Source organism: Ovis aries, chromosome 10 (genome assembly GCF_016772045.2).
Source record: "Ovis aries strain OAR_USU_Benz2616 breed Rambouillet chromosome 10, ARS-UI_Ramb_v3.0, whole genome shotgun sequence".
Taxonomy (NCBI): Eukaryota; Metazoa; Chordata; class Mammalia; order Artiodactyla; family Bovidae; genus Ovis; species Ovis aries.
In genome coordinates, this window is record NC_056063.1 from 53,018,854 (window position 1) to 53,042,613 (window position 23,760).

The 23,760-nt window shown below is 42.9% G+C and overlaps 1 protein-coding gene across 31 annotated transcripts in view; it reads right to left on the bottom strand.

The window, feature by feature from the left end:
• The window catches only part of MYCBP2 (MYC binding protein 2), a 271,324-nt gene extending 257,918 nt beyond the window's left edge, over positions 1-13,406 (bottom strand). For all 31 annotated transcript variants that reach the window (XM_060394149.1, XM_060394144.1, XM_060394130.1 and 28 more), the window contains exon 1: positions 12,794-13,406. In XM_060394149.1, the coding sequence (XP_060250132.1) occupies positions 12,794-13,092 (299 nt within the window). In that variant the 5' untranslated portion in view covers positions 13,093-13,406. The remainder of the gene's footprint in view (positions 1-12,793) is intronic.
• Positions 13,407-23,760: the final 10,354 nt, after the last annotated feature.

Sequence of the window (23,760 nt, forward strand, 5' to 3'; positions counted from 1 at the left end):
TCAGTCCTAAAGGAAATCAGTCCCAAATATTCGTTGGAAGGACTGATGCTGAAGCTGAAACTCCAATACTCTGGCCACCTGATGCAAAGAACTGACTCACTGGAGCATGAGCAGACCACCTGACCTGCCTCTTGAGAAATCTGTATGCAGGTCAGGAAGCAACAGTTAGAACTGGACATGGAACAACAGACTGGTTCCAAATAGGAAAAGGAGTACGTCAAGGCTGTATATTGTCACCCTGCTTATTTAACTTCCATGCAGAGTACATCATGAGAAACGCTGGGCTGGAAGAAGCAAAAGCTGGAATCAAGATTGCCAGGAGAAATATCAATCACCTCAGATATGCAGATGACACCACCCTTATGGCAGAAAGTGAAGAGGAACTAAAAAGCCTCTTGATGAAAGTGAAAGAGGAGAGTGAAAAAGTTGGCTTAATGCTCAACATTCAGAAAACAAAGATTATGGCATCCGGTCCCATCACTTCATGGCAAATAGATGGGGAAACAGTGGAAACAGTGTCAGACTTTATTTTGGGGGGCTTCAAACTCACTGCAGATGGTGACTGCAGCCATGAAATTAAAAGACACTTACTCCTTGGGAGGAAAGTTATGAACAACCTAGATAGCATATTCAAAAGCAGAGACATTATTTTGCAGACTAAGGTCCGTCTAGTCAAGGCTATGGTTTTTCCAGTGGTCATGTATGGATGTGAGAGTTGGACTGTGAAGAAGGCTGAGCACCGAAGAATTGATGCTTTTGAACTGTGGTGCTGGAGAAGACTCTTGAGAGTCCCTTGGACTACAAGGAGATCCAACCAGTCCATTCTGAAGGAGATCAGCCCTGGGATTTCTTTGGAAGGAATGATGCTAAAGCTGAAGCTCCAGTACTTTGGCCACCTCATGGGAAGAGTTGACTCATTGGAAAAGACTCTGATGCTGGGAGGGATTGGGGCCAGGAGGAGAAGGGGACGACAGAGGATGAGATGGCTGGATGGCAACACCGACTCGATGGACATGAATCTGAGTGAACTCCAGGAGTTGGTGATGGACAGGGAGGTCTGGCGTGCTGTGATTCATGGGGTCGCAAAGAGTCAGACACGACTGAGCGACTGAACTGCACTGAGGGTTATATAAAATAATTCTAAGCAATGCATGAATCAGGCTTCCCAGGTGACACTAGTGGTAAATAACCCAACTGCCAATGCTGGAGACAGAAGAGACGTGGGTTCGATCCCTGAGTTGGGAAGATCCCCTGGAGGAGGAAATGGCAACCCACCCCAGTATTGTTGCCTAGAGAATCCCCATGAACAAAGGAGCCTGGGGGGCTACAGCCCATAGTGTTGCACAGAATCGGACGAATGAAGCAACTTAGCGCACACACAATGCATGAATCAAAGATGAAATTACAAAGAAACTTAGAAAATATTTTAAACTAAATAACAAAGAATATACTGAATATCAAAATTTGTGGGATGCAGCTAAAGATGTGCTTAGATAAAAATTCAACACTTTAAATACTCATATTAGAAGAGAAAAATCTAAAATCAATGATCTAAGATTCCATCTTAACAAACTAAAAAAAAGAGAAACAGCAAGGTAAAATAGAAGAAATTACAATAAGAGGAAAGTCAATGAAACAGAAAATAAACCAGTAGTAGAAAAAATTAATAAAGTCAAAAGTTGATTCTTTGAACTTAAGAAATGACAAACTTCTAGCTAATCAAGGGGAAAAGAGAAACAATAAACATGAGGAATGATAAAGGGATTATCACCACAGACCCCACAGACATTAGAGGATTATAAAAAGAATGCTATAAACAACTTCATGCCAAAAATTTCAAGAATTGAGATAAAAGGACAACTCTCTCGAGAAAAAGTTACCAAAATTTATGAGAAATAACAACAACAACAAAAAAATCTGAATATCCCTGTATCTGTTTAAAAAAATGAATCTGTAAACTCTTCCCCCAAAGAGAATTCCAAGACCAGATGGTACCCTCAGTGAATTCTATCAAATATTTAATCCCATGAAACCTCTTAAAAAATACAGAAGAGAAGTGATTACTAATCAATTCATTCTACAAGACAAGGATAACTATAATACAAAAACCTGACAAAGGTATTACAAAAAAAAAGATTATAAAACAATATCCTTCATGAATACAAACCCCAAAATTCTTAACAAAGAAACAAATCAATTCAACAATATAGCACATACAAAGTTTTATCCCAGGAATGCAAGGTTGACTTAATTTTCAAAAATGTATTAATTTACTTTTTCCTTGTATTATCTTTATGGTAGCAATAAATACATAAAAATATTTGACAAAAGTCAATACACATTTACGATAAAAACTATAAGCAAAATAGGAGAGTAAAATACTTCCTCACATTGGCAAAGGCTATCAAAACATCTACAGCTAATATTACACTTAACAGTGAAACACCAAAAGACTGATTTGTCGTTGTTTCTCCCTTAGATTAGGAACAAGGAAGGATACAACCATCATTTCTACACAGAAGTAGAAAGGTTCTTGTCATTGGAATAAAGGTGCAGGGAGTACACGGTTACCTAGAGATCAGAAAGAATGATGATGTGATTATACAGAACATCCCACAGAATCTACAAATAAAATTTAGTCCACAGCATCCCCTACAGTTCACCTATTATACTACTACCATTCACTTGCTTTAAATAAATTCTGGATAATGCTCCTGGAGAATTCTGCTTAGTTTCATTTCCTGGAGAAACTTTCCAGAGGAAGTAAAGTATTGTAGGACAAACTAGAGCCTCCACCACTGGTTTCAAGGCCAAAACTTATAGTCACAACCTCTTCTTTGTAAGTCATCCTGGATTCCCTTCGTCTTGGGGTAGACTCTCTGCTGGACCAGAAATTCTGACTGATCCTGTGAGGTGGCCATCCGGCCTTTCTCATGTCCACATTCCACAAAAGGTGGAAAAGGAAGTACCCATAAACAGCCAATAGAACACTCAAAAGAGTGTGACAGAGCAGAGTGTGCCAAACTCCACGCTCCACCGCAAAACCACAGCCCTGCCTCCTCCAGATAATCACGTACCTTTACCCTGTCCAAATGGTGACTGCTTATCTCAGAAAAGGAGCACCAAGTCCCACAGCAGCTGTGCCTTAGTATGAGGACTCTTACAGTGACTCTGCTGAAAATATTTCCCTTCTGACCAGTGTTTAGAGCTACAGAGACGGGAAGCATAAATTCCCCAGGGGATCACTGATACTAACTAGAGGCATCCCAATTTCCATGTGTTCTTCCTACTGGGAACACTGGAGGATTCACACTCATCCTCAGCTGTGCCACCCTGACCATCTTACTACTCTATCGGTCAGCAGCTTCTGGGTGGTTATGAGGCATAATGGGACAAACGGATCTGTGGGATCCATGTGCTAAAAGCAGGTCCTTCGCTGGAAACAATCCTATGTGGCACCTTGTGCTGATGGACCACTCTACAGGCCCTCAAACAGCAGCGCTAGTTGAATCCCTACAAGCTGGAAAGGGAAATAGAATATGCGTCAAATTCAGTCAAAATGAATCACAGTCCTTTCCAAGGCACAAGTATTGGCTGCTTTCCTTGAAGGAAGGTTAGTCTCTGTTACTGTTGGGCTGGACATTCATCAGCTCAGCTGAAAAACAGAAGTCCATTATTGGGCCCTTGCACAGTCATTATCAGTAATTTTTCCACAACACTTTGTAGACCAAAAGGAATACCTAATTATTATTAATGAAAACCAAATAATAAGAATCTATATTCTAACAACTTAGTAGCCATGTGAAAAAATAATACACATAAACTTAAAAAGAAAAATACTATATTTCATTCTTAAATAGCCACAATTACTCAGTAATTGCCCAATGCACTGGCTGGGTCCTGCACAACTTGTCAAACTTGTGCAGATTAAACAGGCCACCCTCTGTTTCTGTTCGACACTGCTTTTTGTGTAGAAATTTATGTGTATCACGTGTGCATCCATGTTCAGTCGTATCCAACCTTTGTGACCTCATGGACTATAGCCTGCCAGGATCCTCCACCCGTGGGATTACCCTGGCAAGTATACAGGAGTGGGCTGCCATTTCCTCCTCCAAGGATCTTCCTGACCCAGGGATTGAACCCACATTTCCTGTGGCTCCTGCACTGCAGGCAGATTCTTTACCACTGAGCCACCTGGGAAGCACCTTCTTTGTATCACAGCAAATAACAAAACTTCAGCTTCAAAAAAGATAAGACATCATGATCTTATGAGTGCAACATGATCTAATGTCAAAACCACGAGCTACCTCAAGGGAGTAGTCTGTGACTGACATTTCTGTGTTTCCTTAAACTTCTGAAATAGCCCATCGTATTCTCGTGTGTCTGATGGAGTTGGGGGGACTCAGTTTGGGACTCACTCTTCGTGTGTGTGTGTGCACACGCGCACCTTAGTCCCTCTCCTCCTCAGCAGGCCCAGCATCTCCCAGGAGGTTTTGCTCTGACTTAACTCTAGTTACTGACTTGGTGATAAGCAGCAGGGGAGAGGAGAGGAGGCAAGCAGTAGGGGCAGCATAATCTCCAAGCAACTACCCTCTAGCTGGGAGAAGACCACTTCTGTAGGCTCAGAGGGTTCAGAGGAATTGGGGGTTTCAAGGTTTCAACTGGCTGTCCAGTGCATCAACTCAAGATGTCCCATCTTAAAAGCCGGGGTCCCATTTCTTCCTAACCAAAGCACAGATGTTGGCCTAGCAGACTTTCTGAGAAAGCAACGCACCCTGGAGTTCTGCTACCTTTGCAACTAAATCTTGGGTCTAATCTTTAGCTTTTTCTTTCCTCCTACTGCAGAAGATGAGTTTCTTTACATGATGCCAAAGAAAGTAATCACCTAACTTTCTAATTTTGCTCCTAGTTACCTTCAGTCTTTCACGGTCTTTCTCAGAGTCACTCACCAGTTATGTGACACCACCATCCTTATAATTAAGAACTTCCCTAAACATCTCACAAGCCTAAGATACTGTACCCACCAATACAGTCTCTTCTACAGGAATCCCACTCCACCTCACCACCAGTGAAAGTTTAAGCAGGTGCACAGCTACAGTACATGCCAAGGGTTACCAGTACCACGCTTCATCTACAACCAGCCGTGGGCTCTTTACTGCCAGCTAGCCAGCAGGTAAGTCTAGCTCCAAAATCCCATTTTAGAAACTACTTCCTCAGACCACTGCTGTCAAAGCTGTCTTGGGTAAGGATGCCAAAGAAAAAGACTCTGAAATGGAGATTTGCACACCCCAAGTATTGAAAAATGCCCTGCACATCAACAACTGTGGGAGGGTAGAGGAAATGAGACTAAACAGAGGCAGGAGGTGAATTGAAACACTGTCACAGGAAGGCCTGAGCCAATCCATGGGGAGCTCCGGAGTTGGGATGGATCTTCAAAGTTGTCCTACCTGAAGGGCCAGGCATTTACAGCCCCACAGAGAACAGGCACTGAATGCAGGCTGGCCTGGAAGAAGAAAAGTGACTTTGAGGGAAGCAGCTCTGTTGGCTCAGAGCAATCTGGGGACTCAGCTGCGGTAGATTTTAGCAGCCACTATTCTCAATGGCTGGGGGAGCCTGTCCCTGAACCACACCACTGGTTTGACTACTATCACCAATTCGGCTAATGACGGGAGAAAATCAATCATCTACCCTGCTTTCTTAGGAGGAACTAACCTTACAACCAGTTAGTTGATAAGGGAAAATTCTTTGCAGAAGAGCTGCTGCTGCTGCTGCTGCTGCTAAGTCACTTCAGTCGTGTCCAACTCTGTGCGACCCCACAGACGGCAGCCCACCAGGCTCCCTCGTTCCTGGGATTCTCCAGGCAAGAACACTGGAGTGGGGTGCAAAAGAGCTTCAGCTACCAAATTCTACTTTAACAGAATTATAAAAACCATCATTTTGAAGCCCCTAATGAAACTGACTCAGTCAAGGATTATCACAGGATGCTAAAACCATTAGGTGGAAGATATCCAGTGTGTGTCAACGTTATTACCCACGATTAACTGCTTACTGCAAGTGGAAGAAGCATACATATGCAGAAAAAGAGATCTAGTGGGTACCCAAGTAATTCAGGTGGCCAGACTGAGCATCACCAAACAATGAGACATGAAACCCACTGGATGGGACACAATGTGCAGTACTCAGCATTATACACAAAATATTCTTGCCCAAAAAACGTCTAACTGAAACCTACTGAAGCTTTAAAGCCTAATTTCCATTTATAGGAAATACAGGGACAGATGACAGAGAGAGGAACAATACATGTGATCCTGCCCTTAAGGAGTGAGATTTATAAGACATTTCAGAAAAGGAAAAATTTAGTGAAATACAGAAATACAGTGAAATACAGAAAATTAGTGAAATACAGAAAACTGGTCTGTAGTGGCCAGTAGCTAGGGGGAGGAAAAAGGAGTTAAACTTTTTAGAGTGATGTACATATTCTATACTTGACTGTGATGGTTCTAAGACTCTTCAAATGGACATGTACAAAAGGGTAAATTTTAGTATACGTAAATTAAATCTTGATTAACAAGACCCCTCCTCCCAAAACCTGAGTATTTACTCTTGGAAAAAAAAAAAGTGAGACTATTCTAACTATTCTGTTGATGTTTTAAAATGCAAAACTAGTTTTAAATTAACATTTTATTTTCTTTTTAAGCCCAAAGGCAAGATTTTCTCGTGAGCTAAGAAATGAATTCATTTCATACTTCTACCTACTTATATGCCAGTAGAGCAACTTTTGCCTTAACACCTGTTTGTATAGGATTCCACAGATACAACAGCTACATGAAGCAAATTACTACATATCCACAAATACACTGACTCAACCCTGAATCACTTCCAATAACACTCCTACAATAACGTTTCTTCACAGCTCAAAACTATCAGTGTCTACTGAATAAAACTGAACTCTTACCTGGTAATTCAAGCTGCCTTACCCTCTGACCAAAGGCTCCATTTCCAGAATGAATTCCCATTCCTCTCCTTCATGAAAAATCATCTATATTGTAGCTCTAACAGAATTTTTAATATTACTTACACACAAACTATGCTTTCTCACCTTCTTGCTCATGTTTCTGCACCAGCTCAGTAAACCATCCCTTTGTCATAACAGGCTATGCTTTCTTAGTCATTTAACACTTTTATAACTACCTGCCTTTGTACCTTTCACTCCCATCCAGAAAATAAACTCAGGTGGAAACTGTCTTACAAATTTTTATAGGGCCAATGGTTAGCACCAAGTATTAATATCAGAATCTGTGTTGGATTAACCTCTTATAACCAAAATCCCATGCATTTGAAGGATGGGCTCAAACAGCATTTCTAACAAGAAAAAGAGATAAAGCTGAAGGAAGTAAATGGGTTTAGCTTAGAGAAGAAAAGCAATTTCCCATTTTAAGTATAAACTCCCCTGTTGTTTCCACTAACACTGTTCTTCTACCACTTCAACCCTGATACCCTGACCGTCTTTATCTCCCAGTCTATCAGTTCCCTCCTGGGATCACTTTTCTTTTTACCACATGGTCAATCTTTGTCACCAAAACCCTTCACTTTCTTTTATTCTTTCATCTCCACGGACACTTCAACCTTGAATCAACTAGTTTTGTTTTCAGTTCTCTTTTGAGTGGAAAAGCTTACAACATCATGCTGATTGGAATTTTAAGCACGTGATTTTAATAATAACAGTAATAGTAACACCATGACCACCACCAATGGCAGCTAACATTTAATGAGCATTTACCATGTTCAGGCACAATGCTCTTTCAATAACCCTAAAAGGTTATAAGTAGAGAAACAGACATGGAAATGCTAATTAACTTGCCCATTTTAAGAGACCAAAAAGCAGAACTGAAATTTGAACTAAGGCAGTCTGACTGCCGGGCAGATTAGTCACTGTGCTATAGTTCTTCCCAAATGCAATCAAAGTTGTACTGCCATTCACATTCAGAACTGATCAAACATTCCTTTATTCATTTCCTTACAATCCTTTTCTTCAAGCAAATGTTCCAACTTTCACTGATTCATTCATAGAAAAATATATTTATTCAGTCACTGAACAAATGGAATAGTAATGTTGGTCACTGAGACCAGCACAGAAGAGGAAGACATGATCTTTGCCCTCTATTTAAGTCCCCGAACTCTATCTGTCCCTTCACTCTCAGCAGAAATCATTAACTAATATTTATTAGCACTTACCGTGCCAAGCACTTTACATGTACAGAATCATGTAACCTATGATACAGTCCTGATTATTATTATTCCCATTCTACACAGAAAAAAAACAAAAGCAAAAACAAACAAGTGTGACTACATCAAATTAAAAAGCTGCACAGCAAAGGAAAAACAAATATGGAAAGGTAACCTACCAAATGGGAGAAAATACTTGTAAACCATATATTGATAAAGGGCTTCTATATAATCTTATATATAAGAATTCATAGACCTCAGTATCAAAAAATTAAAAGGAACAAACAAACACCCACAAACAATCCAGCTTTAAAAATGGAAAGAGGCTCTGAATAAACATTTTTCCAAAGAAAGATATATGAACAGCCAACAGGTACATAAAAGATGCTCAGCATCACCAATCACCAGGAAAATGCAAATCAAAGCTACAGTGAAGTATCATTTCACGCTGTTAGAGTGACTACCATCAAAAAGACAAGAAATAAAAAGTACTGGCAAGCATGTGGAGAAAAGGGAATTCTTGTGTACTGTTGGTAGGAATGCAAATTGACACAGCCACTATGGAAAGCAATATGGAGCTTCCTCAACAAACTCAAAGGAAGAACTACCATAAGATCCTACAATTTCACTTCTGAGAATGTACTCAAAGGAAAAGGAAACACTAACCTGAAAAAATATCTGCATCCCTACACTCACTGCAGAATTATCTACAATAGCGAAGAAGCAATCTGAATGTCCACTGATGGATGAATAAAGAAGATATAATTTAAAATGGGATATTATTCAGCCACAAAAAAAGAGGGAAATCTTGTGAGACCAGGAATGGATCTTGAGGGCATTATGCTAAGTAAAATAAGTCTGACAGAGAAAGATAAATATACCAAAACCAAAACACAAAAACCAAACCCAAACTCTTACATACAGAGGACCGACTCATGGTTGCCAGAGGCACGCGTAAGGAGATGGGCAAAATGGGCAAGGGAAGTTGAAAGGCACAAACAAAAATTTACAGTCATAAAATAAATAAGTCATGGGGATTTAATGTACAGGGAGGTAACTACAGTTAACAACACTGGAATGTATATTTCAAAGTCGCTAAGGGAGTAAATCTTAACAGTTTTCACTTCAAGAAGAAAAAATTTCAACTATGTGTGGTGATAGATGTTAACTTGACTTTATGTGGTAATCATTCCTCAAAATACGGAATGATTATGTTGTACGCCTACAACTAACACCATGTTATATGCCAATTATATCTCAAAAATATTTTTAAGCAAAAAACAGAGGCACAGAAGTTATGTAATATGCCCAAGGTCACACAGCTAAAAAGTAGCAAAGCCAGGATCTAAAACCAGTCTAGATTCAGAATCCAAGCATTCATTAGAATGCCATCAAAGTCAGTGATGCCATTAGGCTTCTGTCCCTCAAGTTCTGTATCTACACCTAAAACATAATCCTCAGTAACTAATATATTCAACACTGACTGATAACGCTGACTGTTTTGTTCCTTGAATACAACCTTGTTTCTGCACCAGAGACTTTGTACTTTCCTAAAACATTATTCCTCTAGGTCTGCCTTCCAATCATTATGACTCAACTTAAATGTCAACTAACCCTGACCCGTCCTGATCACCCTACCTAATATATCACCTTCAACTACAAATTGTCCGTCACATGAAATCGGTTTTATTTCCTCCACGGCTATTTATCACAACCTAAAATGATCAGTTGCTTATTTCTCCCTCCTTGAGTGAAAATTCCAAGGAGGATAGAGACCTTGTCTGTCTTGCTCACTGCTACATCTTCAGCACCTCAAACAATCCCTGGCACAAAGCAGGTACTGGATATCTACAGAACAGACGCCAAAACTTCTGCTACACATTAGGATTACCAAAATAAAAAAGATACAGTTCTTCATAAACTCCTGGTCTTTAGATTTATAAATATGTACCTCCTCCAATTCTATATTAAAGGATGACTAGCTCCTAACATTTTTAGTGGCTAACCTCTTCACCTGTCATGTTAATCTGTCCCTGAGATCTCCCTTAGACTTCCCCCCAAGGATTATCCCCTCTCTCACTTCTTTAATTTCTCCTCCTCCACTTACTGAACATTTCCCACCTACTCTCCCACACTCAAATAACCTTCCCTCAGCCCTACATCCCCCTATTACCCTAAAGTATCCCATGGACTCCTTAACCACACCTCTCTTACAAACACATCTTGACCACTTCCTCAAAAGTCACCAGTGGCCTGGATAGTATTCTCACTTTCTTCAACATTTAACCCTGCTGAGGACTTTCCAGTCCAACCAGAGGTGCTGCTGTGCCACAGTTCTCTTAATTTTTTAAAATCTTTTTTGACCTTACTTCACTGTCGTCCTTCTCTCACACTTTTAAACCTGATTTTCACTAGAACTTCATCTTCTATTCTTGCTCCATTCTGTCTCTGAAACATTTCACCTTTTCCTCTATCTCAACTAGTGCCCCATACCAATAATTACATCATTCATTCAGAACCTAAATTCCAGCTCCACTTTCCCCATTAGTATTTAATATGAAATGTGACTTAATTCTTCAGCAAATCCTCAATAAAGAGTAGTTGCCGGCAATGACTTAGAAAAAATAATGTGAACTAAAATAATGTTCTGAACAAGCACTGGAAGGCAATATCATACAACTTAAAGCTTGTTTCACGAGTACTTCTTGAAATATAGTACGTAAACTAATCCTTCACTAATTTTAACTGACAGCTTGTACAAAAATAAACCAAAGACTAAAAATCATTCATACACTTTATATATGTGGTTAATCTGTATTAATTTTGCCTAAAACTGTTTATACAGTTCTAAATACACAGAAACAGTATTACTGCACGAATACAGTAGTAGAAAGCTAAAACAGGGAACATGCCAGTCACAAATTATTGCATAAGTCTGGAAACAGCATATGAAATAAATTCAAATTCTTTAAAAGGGGTTTGTAAAGATACACCTACAGTGCCATAATTAAAAGACTCACAGCTCAAAATTACACCTAATTATTACAGCAAACTGTCCATTGAGGTTTTGTGCTATTTTCAAAAACATTAGCAAGAAACAGACTTGTGACATTGTGGCCTTTAATTTAGATAGCCAAGGGTAGTTAGTTATATACATTTATATCAGTATGATAAAACTAAAGTCCCCGTCCTATAAACAAGAATATAGACCAGAAGAAATGTTTACCTCTCTGCAGTGGACAGGAGCCACAGTCCACACTGGTCAACCACAAATACCTGACTCACAGCCTAGCCCCTCTCATATGAGAGAAAATGACATCTGGTTATTACCGAACAAACTGCACATTCAAAACCTACAGTGAACTCTCTAACTTGTTCAGCAAAAATCCTCCTATGCTTTCCTTATGTACTGCAAGAAGGTGTGAGGGGGGGAAAAAAGACGAAGCCAGCTCCCAATTATCACTGCCAAAGCCAAGCTGGTGAAACAAGTCAGTCACCATGCTTCAAGGTATGTGGCATGTAAAGGCATGGGCAGGAAAACAATAGCAGAGACTTAAGCAAAGAGACACCTACATTTTAAGAAAAAGAAAATGAAAGTGATTTCACATCTCCTCCACCAAGGGAGCTGTAGGTGCACCGAGTCTTGAAATTCTAGGAGCTGCTCAAACGTTCTAGTTGGTGGCAGTTGATCACTACACCAGCTGTCACCTTTTGGAGTTTTCCAGGTTTCCCCTTTTCCCCCACAAAACCCCCTCTAGTCTAAGGCAGAAAAGTAACTGAGGAAATAGAACAGAAGATGAAGGGAAATGGCCGATGGGACAACAGACCACGAGAGCTGCTGTAACCCTGTCTCCAGAGGACCCAAAGCTCTAGTTATCAAAGTACAGCTCTAGAAATCTGTATCAGACACCTTTCACATCCAGGGAAAACCTCCATCTGTATCCCTTTCGCATCTATCTCGTAAACTGAAATCCCCTGTCTTATCCTAAACTCATCCTATATATATGACATTATCCTTAACCGATACCATTGCTTCCCCTAGTGAAAGGCAGATTTTTTTTTTAAGGGAGGAGGAAAGGTGAGGATGGAATGTCCTGAGGGAATGGGGGGAGGGGAGGGGGTGAGAAATACGTGCAAATACCATTGCGGCAAAGACACTGGACACGCCAGTTCCCTCATCGCTCCTGCAAATTCTCTTCGTGCATGACCCTCCGCTCAGCCCTCCTCCTGCTTCAACAATACACAGACACGTGTCCTAACCGACCCGCACCATCACCTTTTCTAGCATCGCACGCTCCCCGTTTCCACCCTCCCTCGCCCCCCAACAAAGACAGTCACACACACTTAAAAGAGGAGAAACTGCTGCCACCGCACCCTCCTTTCTCAGTAAGTGCTTCTACCACTTAGCATCTAGTGCTGGCTGAAAGACAGCTCGATAAACACGTATGTAGACAGACACACACACTGTCACTGACACACACACACACACACACACACACACACACACACACACACACACGGGCGCACATGCAGCATGTGGCGCAAAGAAGGGCACCCGGAGACGCACCTGGAGGCCGGGTGTCCAGCGCTGCTGCCCCCCTGGTCCCTGTCACTGAGCGCAGCTGTGTAAATCCTCCGGTAGCGGTCGGCCAGGGCCCGGCCTGACAGGAGCAGCTGGTAGTGACCCCGGGAGTCCGGGGCCGGCAACCCCAGCCCCAGCCCCGCGGCCGCCAAGGAGCCCTCGGGAAGCGGCATGAACAGCGCCCCCGGCGCCGGGGAGGAAGAGATGGTAGCGGCCGGGAAGAATCCGTCTCCGCCGGGCCCCGAGGAGGCGGCGGCGGGAGAGGCGGTAGCTGCGCACATCATCCTCCTCGCCGCCGCCTCGTCCCCGCGGGCCGGGCAGGCAGACACGCGCGCGCACACACAGCCCTTTTCCAACGACGACGGCTCCGGCGGCGGCCTCTCGCTCCCGCAGCAGCTGAGACTACAAAGACAGCGACCTCCTCCTTCTCCTCCTTCTTCTCCTCCTCCCCCCCGCGCCGCCCTCGCCACTACTGGGGCCGCTCATCTAACCCCGCCACCCCGGGAGTGTTAGGAGGAGGCGGTGCCGCCGCTGCACCCGCCGCCGCCTCCGCTGCCACCGCCGGAGCCACCCGCAATGGGAAGCGGCCGGCCGCTCTGGGCATGCGCCACTCCTCGCGCACGCTCAGTCCCTCCGGCCCCCCGTTCCCGCCCCACCCCCTCTCCGCCGCCACTGCCTCCGCCTCCGGGCACTGGGTGTGGGACCGGGGTGGCGTGCGGGATCGGGAAAAAGTCCACTTCTCCGGGTTTTACTAGCGGCTTGAGGAAGAGTCAGGAAAGTGCTGGGGAAGCTGTCAGCTCCATCCAGGCGGCTTCAGGTACCTGGGTTCCATCCAGGTGGGAGAACTGGAATCTGAAAGAGAGAGCCGGTGCCCGCCGCGGGAGGATGATCGTTCTGTATTCCTGTTCCCTTTCCCCAAAGCGTGCGCTGCCAGCGGGAAGATTTACTGTGAATGTGCTAGTTGAACTCAGAATTCAAGGCAAAGGAGGCCAGCCGAATTAGAAGTACCTTTGGTGGTCTTCGTTTGGGGTTATTTGTCATTAGGATTTAAGTCTGTTAAAAATAGCTTTTACTTACCGAAGGCAGGTAGTAATTTGGTGTACCCTCTTTTTTTTTTTTTTCCTGTGAAATTATAGCTCCCAGGTAGGAGAGGATTCACAAGCCAAAGTCTTTCCCAAGTTCTTGTTCTTAACATTTATATCCGAGCTAAGACTTAATGCAGTAGTGCTTCTCTCAAATATTCTTTAACTCCACATTCACCCTAAGAGGAGGGGGCACTCATCTCTTGACAGTGGATACTTCATGACTCATCTTTCTCAGCCCACATTTACATCACTAAAGATAATTCTTGTATATTACCTGAAACTACAGTTGTGACAGACTGTGTAATTAAGCAAATGTCATATCTACCAAAGATCTTATCAGTGTTATCTATAAATGTAATATTTGCTGAGTCCCCTCTTCCCAGTTACTCTACTAACTTCTTCAAAGTAAATGCTCTAGAAATATATGTGCCGAAGTACCCTGATTCCTATTAAATTTTATCCTTTTGTTTTTTTATATAAATTTATTTAATTGGAGGCTAATTATTTTACAATATTGAATTGGTTTTGCCATACATTGACATGAATCCACCATGGGTGTACATGTGTTCCCCATCCTGAACCCCCCTCCCACCTCCCTCCCCATACCATCCCTCTGGGTCATCCCTGTGCACACATCCCCCCCCCACCCCCCACCCCCCCAGTCTCCCTCTCAACGGGAGACACAGGAGAAGCAGGGTCAATCCCTGGAACCCGAAAACCCCATGGAGAAGGAAATGGCAACCCACTCCATGGACATCCCATGGACAGAGCAGCCTGGTGGGCTACAGTCCAAAGGGTCACAAAGATTCGGATATGACTGAGCACATAAGCACACATATCTTTTATGTACTTACTGGCTCTTAAGCCTCTTTGAATGTTCTTTAGCAGGAAAAAAAAAATCAAGCCCTGTTTACTGTTTGGAGAAGTACAAACAAGTAGTGGAGAAATTAAAATAATTCTAGTTTTTATGGGGAGACAGTGCTGAAGGATTCCTTTTTATCTGGGGCTTTGAATAATAAATGGATATCATTTTGATTATAAAAAGATAAGTAGAAGTGGAATAATAAAGCCATGGGACAAAGGACAGGCAGGGGAAATCATAGTATTTTCCTCGTGTGTGTAGCTCTGTTGTACAGATTTTGTATTTATCTTGTTGCCTCAGCTATCTTATAAGCTCCTTCACGGCTTTTTGTTTATCTTGATGTCTTCCTCAGCACCTGGTCTAGAACCTTGCCTATGGTAGATATCCAGCAGTTATTTATCGGGTGAAATTTCCTGTGCTGATGCTCCACCATGGTTACCCACCTGTGTTAAACTGCCCGTCCCTGCTCCCTGCTCCCCTCTCCCATCCCCTCCTCCCATCCCCCAACCCCCCTACCAAGCCTGGGATGAGAGCCAAGACACGATAGAGGCAGCTAAATGCTGGTGGAGTGAAAGGCGGACTCCTAGCGGCTCTAAGGGCTAATACTGTTGTAAGAGCCAGAGAGATAGCCAAAAGGCTCTGGCACGGGAAAGTTTGGGTTCTGACTCTGCTATTTGTATGTTTTTGGACAAGTTTCATCCTCTAATGGGGCCTCCCTGGTAGCTCAGCTGTTAAAAAATCTGCTTGCAACACAGGAGACCCTGGTTCAATTCCTGGTTCGATTCCTGGGTTGGGAAGATTCCCTGGAGAAGGGATAGGCTACCCACTCCAGGTATTCTTGGGCTTCCCTTGTGGCTCAGCTGGTAAAGAATCCCCCTGCAATGTGGGAGACCTGGGTTCGATCCCTGGGTTGGGAAGATCCTCTGGAGAAGGGAATGGCAACCCACTCCAATATTCTAGCCAGGAGAATTTCATGGACTGTATAGTCTATAGGGTCACAAAGAGTTGGACAGGACTGAGTGACTTTCACTTGCAGCCTTTGAAACAGGGTCAAAATAATACTGCAGGAGATTGTGGGAGGACTTCCCCTTGTCAGGTGGCTTTTCATAAACAGAACACACTAGACTTTTCCATAAGGACTGGAATGATGCTTGAGTCTGTCCCCCCCCCCCCCCCCCCCGTGCATCCCCACCTCCTAGCACAGAGGCTAGCCCTAAGCAGCAGGGAAATAGACATTGGTTGAATGAATGAATATGTGAATGAACAAATGTTGCTGGCAGAGAGAAATATTTGCAGCTCAGGCTCAGGTGGTGGCCTGTGCACTCACTGTCCATTTAGAGCTTCTAGTGGAGACTGACCTGGAGCATCTGTCTCCTAGTTCCCCCTTACCCGTTCCTTAATTTCCCTTGGGTCCTTACAGAACCCTTCGGTCCCAGACAGGCCCCTTCACGAGCCTTCTGGGTACACACAAAACCCGGTAGCTGGATAATTTTTAAAGAATCCCGTTGTCACTGAGCGGCGCCACTAGGCGTGCGCAGAGTCACACACATGCTCACTTAGGTATCCGAGGGTGGCGTTTCTGTTGCGGTTGGCAGCGTTTCCTTCCACGGCAGCGGTAGCGGCCGCTCTACCCTAAACTGATAGCCAATGCAGCGTTTTTTCTCCTCTTCTTCCTGATTCTGCACTGTGCGCTCCCGGGTCACTGCAACTTGCTACTCCTCTGCCTGGGCAGCTGGGCAGCTTGAAAGGCTACCCTGGAGTTGGCGGGGAATAGGGCGCCAGCAGGGAGGGAAAGGGCATTTGGACTCACCCTTGACTCCACTGTCCAGGGGACCTGAAGGGGAGGGTGCCCCCCACCCCACCCAAGGCAAGTCTCGAGGGTCACCTGAAGCACCAATGCAAAAGAGAGAAGTGGATTTCTCGAAATGTACGAAAGCAAGTGTCCCCTCCCGCCGGTTACTGTTCGCGCTACTATCGAAAGCCCTGTGTTGGGAAGGCGGACGCAGGGTGGGGGGACTCTCACTATTCAAGAAAATGTGCAGAATGAAAAAAACATATAGAGGGCTTTGCTATTGTTTTCCCAGCCCCATTGAGCGGGGCTCTAGTACTTCCCGTGCTGCCATCTTAGCTTTATCTTCTGGCCGGGCTGGGCGTGTGTGTGCAATCCTGTTAGGAGGAAGGGTAGAGGCGTGGAGGGGCCATTGGGCGGGTTGGGTGTCAGAACTGGCCAGACAGGAGTTCAGGGCACAGTCACCCTCAAAGAACATTGCACTAAGGCAAATCCTGACTTTTCCCATTTTATTAGTGAAACACATGCATAGTATTTTTTTATAGTCTTTGTGGTAGATATCATGCTCATTTCTCGAAAACCTCTCTCTTCTCTATGATCGTAGAAGACCATGGCTTCATCTTTTATCCCTATAACAGAGTTTGTCACTCTTTTCCACTTGACATTCCAAACCTGGGGCTACAATTTTCTGAACTCTTAGCGGATTTACATCTTTTGTACTCTATCTTTAAGCAGATCTTTTAAAGGAAGCTATACCTGGTTTCCCGCATAGGAGGCAGACGCTTTAACCTCTGAGCCACCAGGGCAGCCCCAGATGCCAATGTAGTAAATAATAAGCATAAACCATAAAGTGTATGTAAGAGGACACTGATTGATATTGTTTTATTTAAAAGGTTAATATTGTACTAATACTACACAAGATTTCAAACACAGGAAGCATGTATATAATCAGAAACATCAAGACTGCTGGAAATGTTGTTGTCAATGTCAAGAATCTGAGTTTGTTTCCTGGATTTGTACGATAATGCATGTAAACACCAAGAGTGGTGGCTCAGAGCATCTTAAAACAAGCTTAGTAGCTGAGAACAATTTGGAAGGAAAAAAGACTCCAGAAATTCTTCACTCTTCAGCAGCCACTTTCTAAAGACCACAGAATTCTGCATTCTTGACGAATATGACCATATTGCACTTTAAAATGAAATATATTTCATATAATTTAATGCTGTAAACTAAATAGAAGTCAGCATGGTGATTGGAATTCTTTTAAACAAAAATTACATATTAGATCCCCTAGATACACTGACTTATTCCTTTAAACAACTATTTTTAGAGCCTTGGAAGAAGGGTCAGCAATTTATAGTCATGAAGAGTTAATACTTTTATGTTTTGATTCATATTAGTTTTAAAAGATACAAATTTTATGTCCAAATTTCCCTACAAATAAAAAAATGTAGATTCTAGGGGCCCTGAGTTAAATTTTCATCCCTGAAAAATGTTTCTAAAATATTGATTAGTGAGAATATTCTTTGAACTATCTAGATTCACTAATATATATTTGAATGCAAATCATAGTTTTAAAAAATCTCCTTGTGATTTGTTTTAGCCCAGAGGAAGCTGTCACAACTGATATAGAAATTCATATAAAGTATAACTCTGAGAGAAATGTCAAAACCATTGAATTTTAATCTTGAAAACTTCAATATAGTTTATAAATTATTAGGTTTATCTTTATTACTAAGGTTAAATAGTTTAATATTAAATCATATTCCTCAAACCCTAAAGGACTATTGAAATTTTTCTATAGAATAGCAATTTTACAATGTCAAAGTTTCCTTGAACTATATTATTTTAAATAGGGTTCTTGGCTAATCCAGATATCAGGATATATCTAAATGACTCTAAACTGATTGTACTAAGCTCTTATTTTAAAGACATTTAGCCTCCCTAAGGCTAAGTTTTCTCATCAGTAAAATGAGAGTAATAATAACACCTAGTTCATTAGATTCTTTGAGGATTAATTTAAATAACGTGTATGAAGGACTTGCTAAGCACATTATCTGGCAGGCAATAAATATTATTATTATGTGCGGTGCTCTATTTGAGGTGTATCCTGGTCTTGTGCTAGAGGAAGTGATGAAACAGTTACACAGTTTGAGTTGTTTCCTCACAGAGTCCTATCCACAAGTATAGATTTACTATATTTTGTTATAAGAAGAATTGAATCTAAAGACTATTCATTTCCCTAATACTCTGTTCTTGGATGATTTATTACTTTACAAAATATATTGCTGATTTTCATCAATTGAGTTTCTGGAATTTTAACTGATGGCTATATTTTGACATCTAATAATCAAAAGATTATAGTTCCTTCTCAAGTGGCTGGTGGCACTTCCAGGGTCAAAAATTATAAATCACCCATGGCTCACATTCGCTTGTTAGTTTATCTGTAATTAACCTCAAAATCTTAGCCCCACCCAGTTCAACTTCCTGTTTTGATCAATAGTTTGACTTTAATATTTTGAAAGTAAAAAGGAGTTGATTTACTAGCTCTTCATAAATAATTCTCTTAAAAATATTTTGCTTCTTCTTTATCATGTCCAATTTGTCTTCCAACTGGGCCAGATGCAGTTTAAAAAGTTTTAGAACATATACTTCATGAAAAATAGTTCTGCTTTTCCTAAATTAATTTGTGGTAAGTAATACTGTTTTCTTAGTTCAGACAAAATAATCGTATCTGTATAATGTCAAATGTTGAGAACTAGATTATTTACTTATGTGGTGGAGCAAAGACAACACAGCTTCCCAAGAAAAGATGTGGCTTCCTTGCAGGTAGTCCTAACATCCATGTCACTGCACAGGTGGAATGAGGTACCAGTAATTTTCTTGTTTGCTCTTAAGTTTATTCCTGCAAACTTCATTTTCCAGGCTCTGTTGTCAGCTAGCTTCAAATTAGGTTAAGCCTGTGGGGGGAGATGGGTGATTGGAAAGTGGGAAGGAGGAGAAACTCTGCCTCTCCCATCCCCCACCCTCATTGCTCTTTCCATTTTTGGAGCAATAGCACCTCTGTGGTTCCAGCTTCTCCTGGACTGCTTCTCCTTCCATGATCCAGCTCCAGCCAAATACCCTCTGTTGTACAACCAGTTCCCACTGGGCAGCCCTGGCTCCTGGAATCTGGTAACAGTTTCTCCTCCAGTGGGATCTCCATTGCCAGGGATTATAGTAGTTTCCTGCTGATATTACTCCTTAAGATGTCTCTATCCCTCCTTTGGCTTTTCAGCTCCTTCAGTACCATTGCAATTAGTTCTCCATATTCAGTCCTCTCTCTGAAAGACCTGGCATGCGCTTGTTTGTTTTCCTGATTGGACTCCAAGTGAGGTGGATAGTCTCCCACGTGCATAATAGACCTGAATTGGCTCCTCGGCCAAATGACATGTCATCCTCTTTCATCTGGTCTTTAAAGCTTGTAGATCTGACCTCAATTAGCAAAACAGGAACCTACTTTGAGAACGATATTGACTGACTCACTGCGCCCATTCCAAATCCCCTTCTTCCATTCCTGCCTCTACTTTAGAGACAGGAAAAAAAAAAAGAAGTATTCTCCCTGGGAGACTCTGCTACATCTAGGTTGGCTTTGGGGCACAATTCAGGCCAGCAGGATGAAGGAGACTTTGCTGGTACTTGCTCTGTGGTCTCTCTCTTTCCACCTCAAAGATGGTCAGGATGGTTGATGTTTGTAGCTGTGAGCTAAGACATATGAGATAAATGCCAAGGGCATCACTGGCATCATCCTTGATATGTGGAGCCACTGAACAAAGTTATTTTTAGGATTAAAAAAAGAAAAACCTTTCTTGCTTTATGCAAGTCAAACGTCAAAAAGTTCACTGCAGTGTTTTATGTCATGCCTTCAGGTTTATTAACGATTTCTGCAGTGCTATGCCTCCCAGATATCCTCCAGGTCTGAGGCACTTATTCCCCCAGCTGCTGGGAGCACTGACCACTAGCTGCTCACACCTAAGCCCCTTCTGTAAGTTGCCCTTGGTCTTAGAGAGTTGTCCAGGATTCCAAGGTTCCAGCCCCTCCGCAGAGGGAGCCCCCATCAGTTCACTGCTCATCAAGGTGTACAAAGCCCTGGCCCTCTGACCATACTTCAGGATGACTTTGAAGAGCCACGCAAGCTCACATCTCTCCATTAACTAAGGCCTTTGTTCCAACTGCCCTGCATCAATTTCTCTTTCCCACCTGCTTTTCTCACTCATTCACAGGCAGTATTGTTGAAAGGACTATCTATGATAAACTTTTACATGCAAGTCTCTTTCTCTGAATCTGTTTCTTAGGGAGCCTGACTTGTCAGTTAGTATGGGGATAGTGGCCTGAAGATGCAGACTCTAAAATGGGATTTTGGAGCTGGGTCACCCACTGGTTAGATGACAATGAGGACCCCATCTGTGGTGGATGGTTTCTAAAGTGACACCATGATCTCTGTCTCCTAATACCCCTGTCCTTATATGAACCTCTCCTCTTGTGTTTGGACCTACAAATTCTTTCTAACCAATAGGATATGGTACAGTGACAGGGCATACATGTGTGTGACTAGGTCACATAATATCACAACTCCCATCTTTCTGGGACCCTCTCTTTTTTTGCCGACTTTGAAGAAGCTAGCTACCATATTGTGAACCACTGTATGGAGAGGGCTACATAGCAGGGAGCTGATGGTATGTTCCGATCAACAGCCAACAAAGACTTAGTTCTTCAGTCTGGCAGCCTACAAGAAACCTAATTCTGCCAAAAAATGTATGAGTGTGAGAGTGGTTCCTCTCCCAGCTGAGTCTCAGATGAGACTATAGCCCCAGAGGACACCTTGATTGCAGAGGACAAAGCCAAGTCATGATAATATGTGTCATTTTAAGCCAGCAAGAATGTGATAACATTGCACTATAGAAGGACAATGTAATGCTGAGTTAGGGGGTCCAGTGGTCTGAGGCATGCCAGATGCCTGCTACAAAGTATGGGGTAGGCTGTCACACCTTACACTTGCTACCACAAAGGAGGGACAAGATCTGCTAGGCTTCTCTGAGTTCTGCAGGTATGTTTGATTTAGAATATTGCTCTGACACATTTCGTGAATGACACAGATGGCTGCCAGCTTTAAGTGGTGCCCAGAACAGGAAAGTGCTCTGTACCATCTCTTAAGTGTAGGGCAAGGACTTCTACTTCTTGGACTATACAGCATGACAGCATGTATGATATTAATATGCTAGTGGTGGGGAAAGACGCAATGCAGTGAATGGAAAGTTTCAATGGGAGAATAACAAAGAAGAGCATGGCCATATGACCTTTAGAATAAAAATCATCAACTATTGAAAATAGCTCCTGGCACACTGTGTGGGCCAGGAAAATGGGAAGAGCACCTCATCATGAGATGTCAGGTGGCTAGAACTGCCCAGCAGGAGCTAGGTTTTGCTGAATCCATCAACTTATAAGATCCAGGGGGCCCAACAAAAAACCTCTGGTAAGACGGAGTTAATATACTGAGGATTGGGTGTGAACAGGGCCAGAGAGCAAAAAAGCTGCATGATTGTGTGGCTAGATGTCATCAAGCCTTCTTGCACTGGTACCTGCATCTAAGCTTACATATGGCTGCATGGGATTGGAAGGGCCCTTATGACTGATGTAGAAGAGGAAAAAGGCTGAGCTTGGTGCAGGCATAAGATGACTTGGTAAGTAGGTGCAAGTTGACAGGAACTGCTGCTTGTCTATGATTTGATAGATAATAATGAGGCAAAATCCTCTCAGTGATTCAAACTTCATGCATTGAGCATAGTCATCCATTTTGCATGTAAATGGCCTGAAGTAAGAATATGTAAGATCCATGGGTTGTAGCAGGTGGCTTGGCCATTTGGTAAGGGCCTGAATACAGAAAGATTGGAATATTGGGCAGAAGAAGATCTATGGAAGAGGCATGTGAATGTATCTGTGTGAGTGAGCACAAAGTGTGACTTTCTTTGAATCACATGGTGATGCCCATTAGAGATATCCCACCATGACCACCGAGAATGACTCCTCCAGTCGGTGTCAGCTTCTATTTTTGTCCACCCAATAGGGGCACAGAGGGCACATGGACAGGATAGCCATGATGCAGAGATGGAGGCTATTGTGTGGGTGGCAAGGATGGAGGTTATGCATGGACCTTGCAGAGAGGGCTTTCCCTTAACAATGCTGATCTAGCTACTACGACTGCAGAATGTGCAATCTGCCAGCAAAATGAAGCACAGTTCCTCAAGGAAACGAACCCGCCACTTGCTTTATATTTGATCACATTCCACCCTGGAAGGGTCAGTGATTCACCTGGGACTGATGCATATTTTGATATGGACTTGCATTCCCTGGGGCTTCCCAGTTGACTCAGTGGTAAAGAATCCACCTGCAATGCAAGAGACTTGGGTTTAATCCCTGGGTAGGGAGGATCTCCTGGAGAAGGAAATGGCAACCTACTCAAGTATTCTTACTGGGAAAATCCCATGGACAAAGGAGGCTGATGGACTACCACCCATAGGTCTCAAAAGTATCAGACACGACTGAGCAACTACACACACATTGCATTCCCCACCCATATTGGCCAGCACCCTCATCTGAAGGCTTAGGGAGTTCTATTTCACAGGTATGAGATCCTGAAAAGAATTGTCTCAGCCCAGGGTGTCCACTTTATAGTATATGTCTGTGTTAGATTGAATAATGACCCACCAAAAAAATTGTCCACATTATAATCCTCAAAGTCTGTGAATGTTACCTTACCTGTTACCTTACCTGGCAAAAGGCTTCCCACGTGACGGTAGTGGTAAAGAACCCGCCTGCCAATGCAGGAGACGTGGGTTTGATCCCTGGGTCAGGAAGATCCCTTGGAGGAGGGCATGGCAACCCACTCCAGTACTCTTGCCAGAAAAATCCCATGGACGGGGGAGCTTGGTGGGCTGCAGTCCATGGGGTCACAAAGAGTCTGACTCGACTGAAGCGATTTAGCATGCACACATGCACGCCAGGCAAAAGGGGTGTTGCAGATGTGATTGAATGAAAGATCCTTAGATGAGAAGAGCACTCTGAATTATCCACGTGGAACCAATAGAATCACAAGCGTGCTTACAAGGGGGAGGCAAGAGGCTCAGAATGAGGGGAGGGGTTGTGTCTGTGGAAGCAGGGTCAGAGGAGAGATGATGGC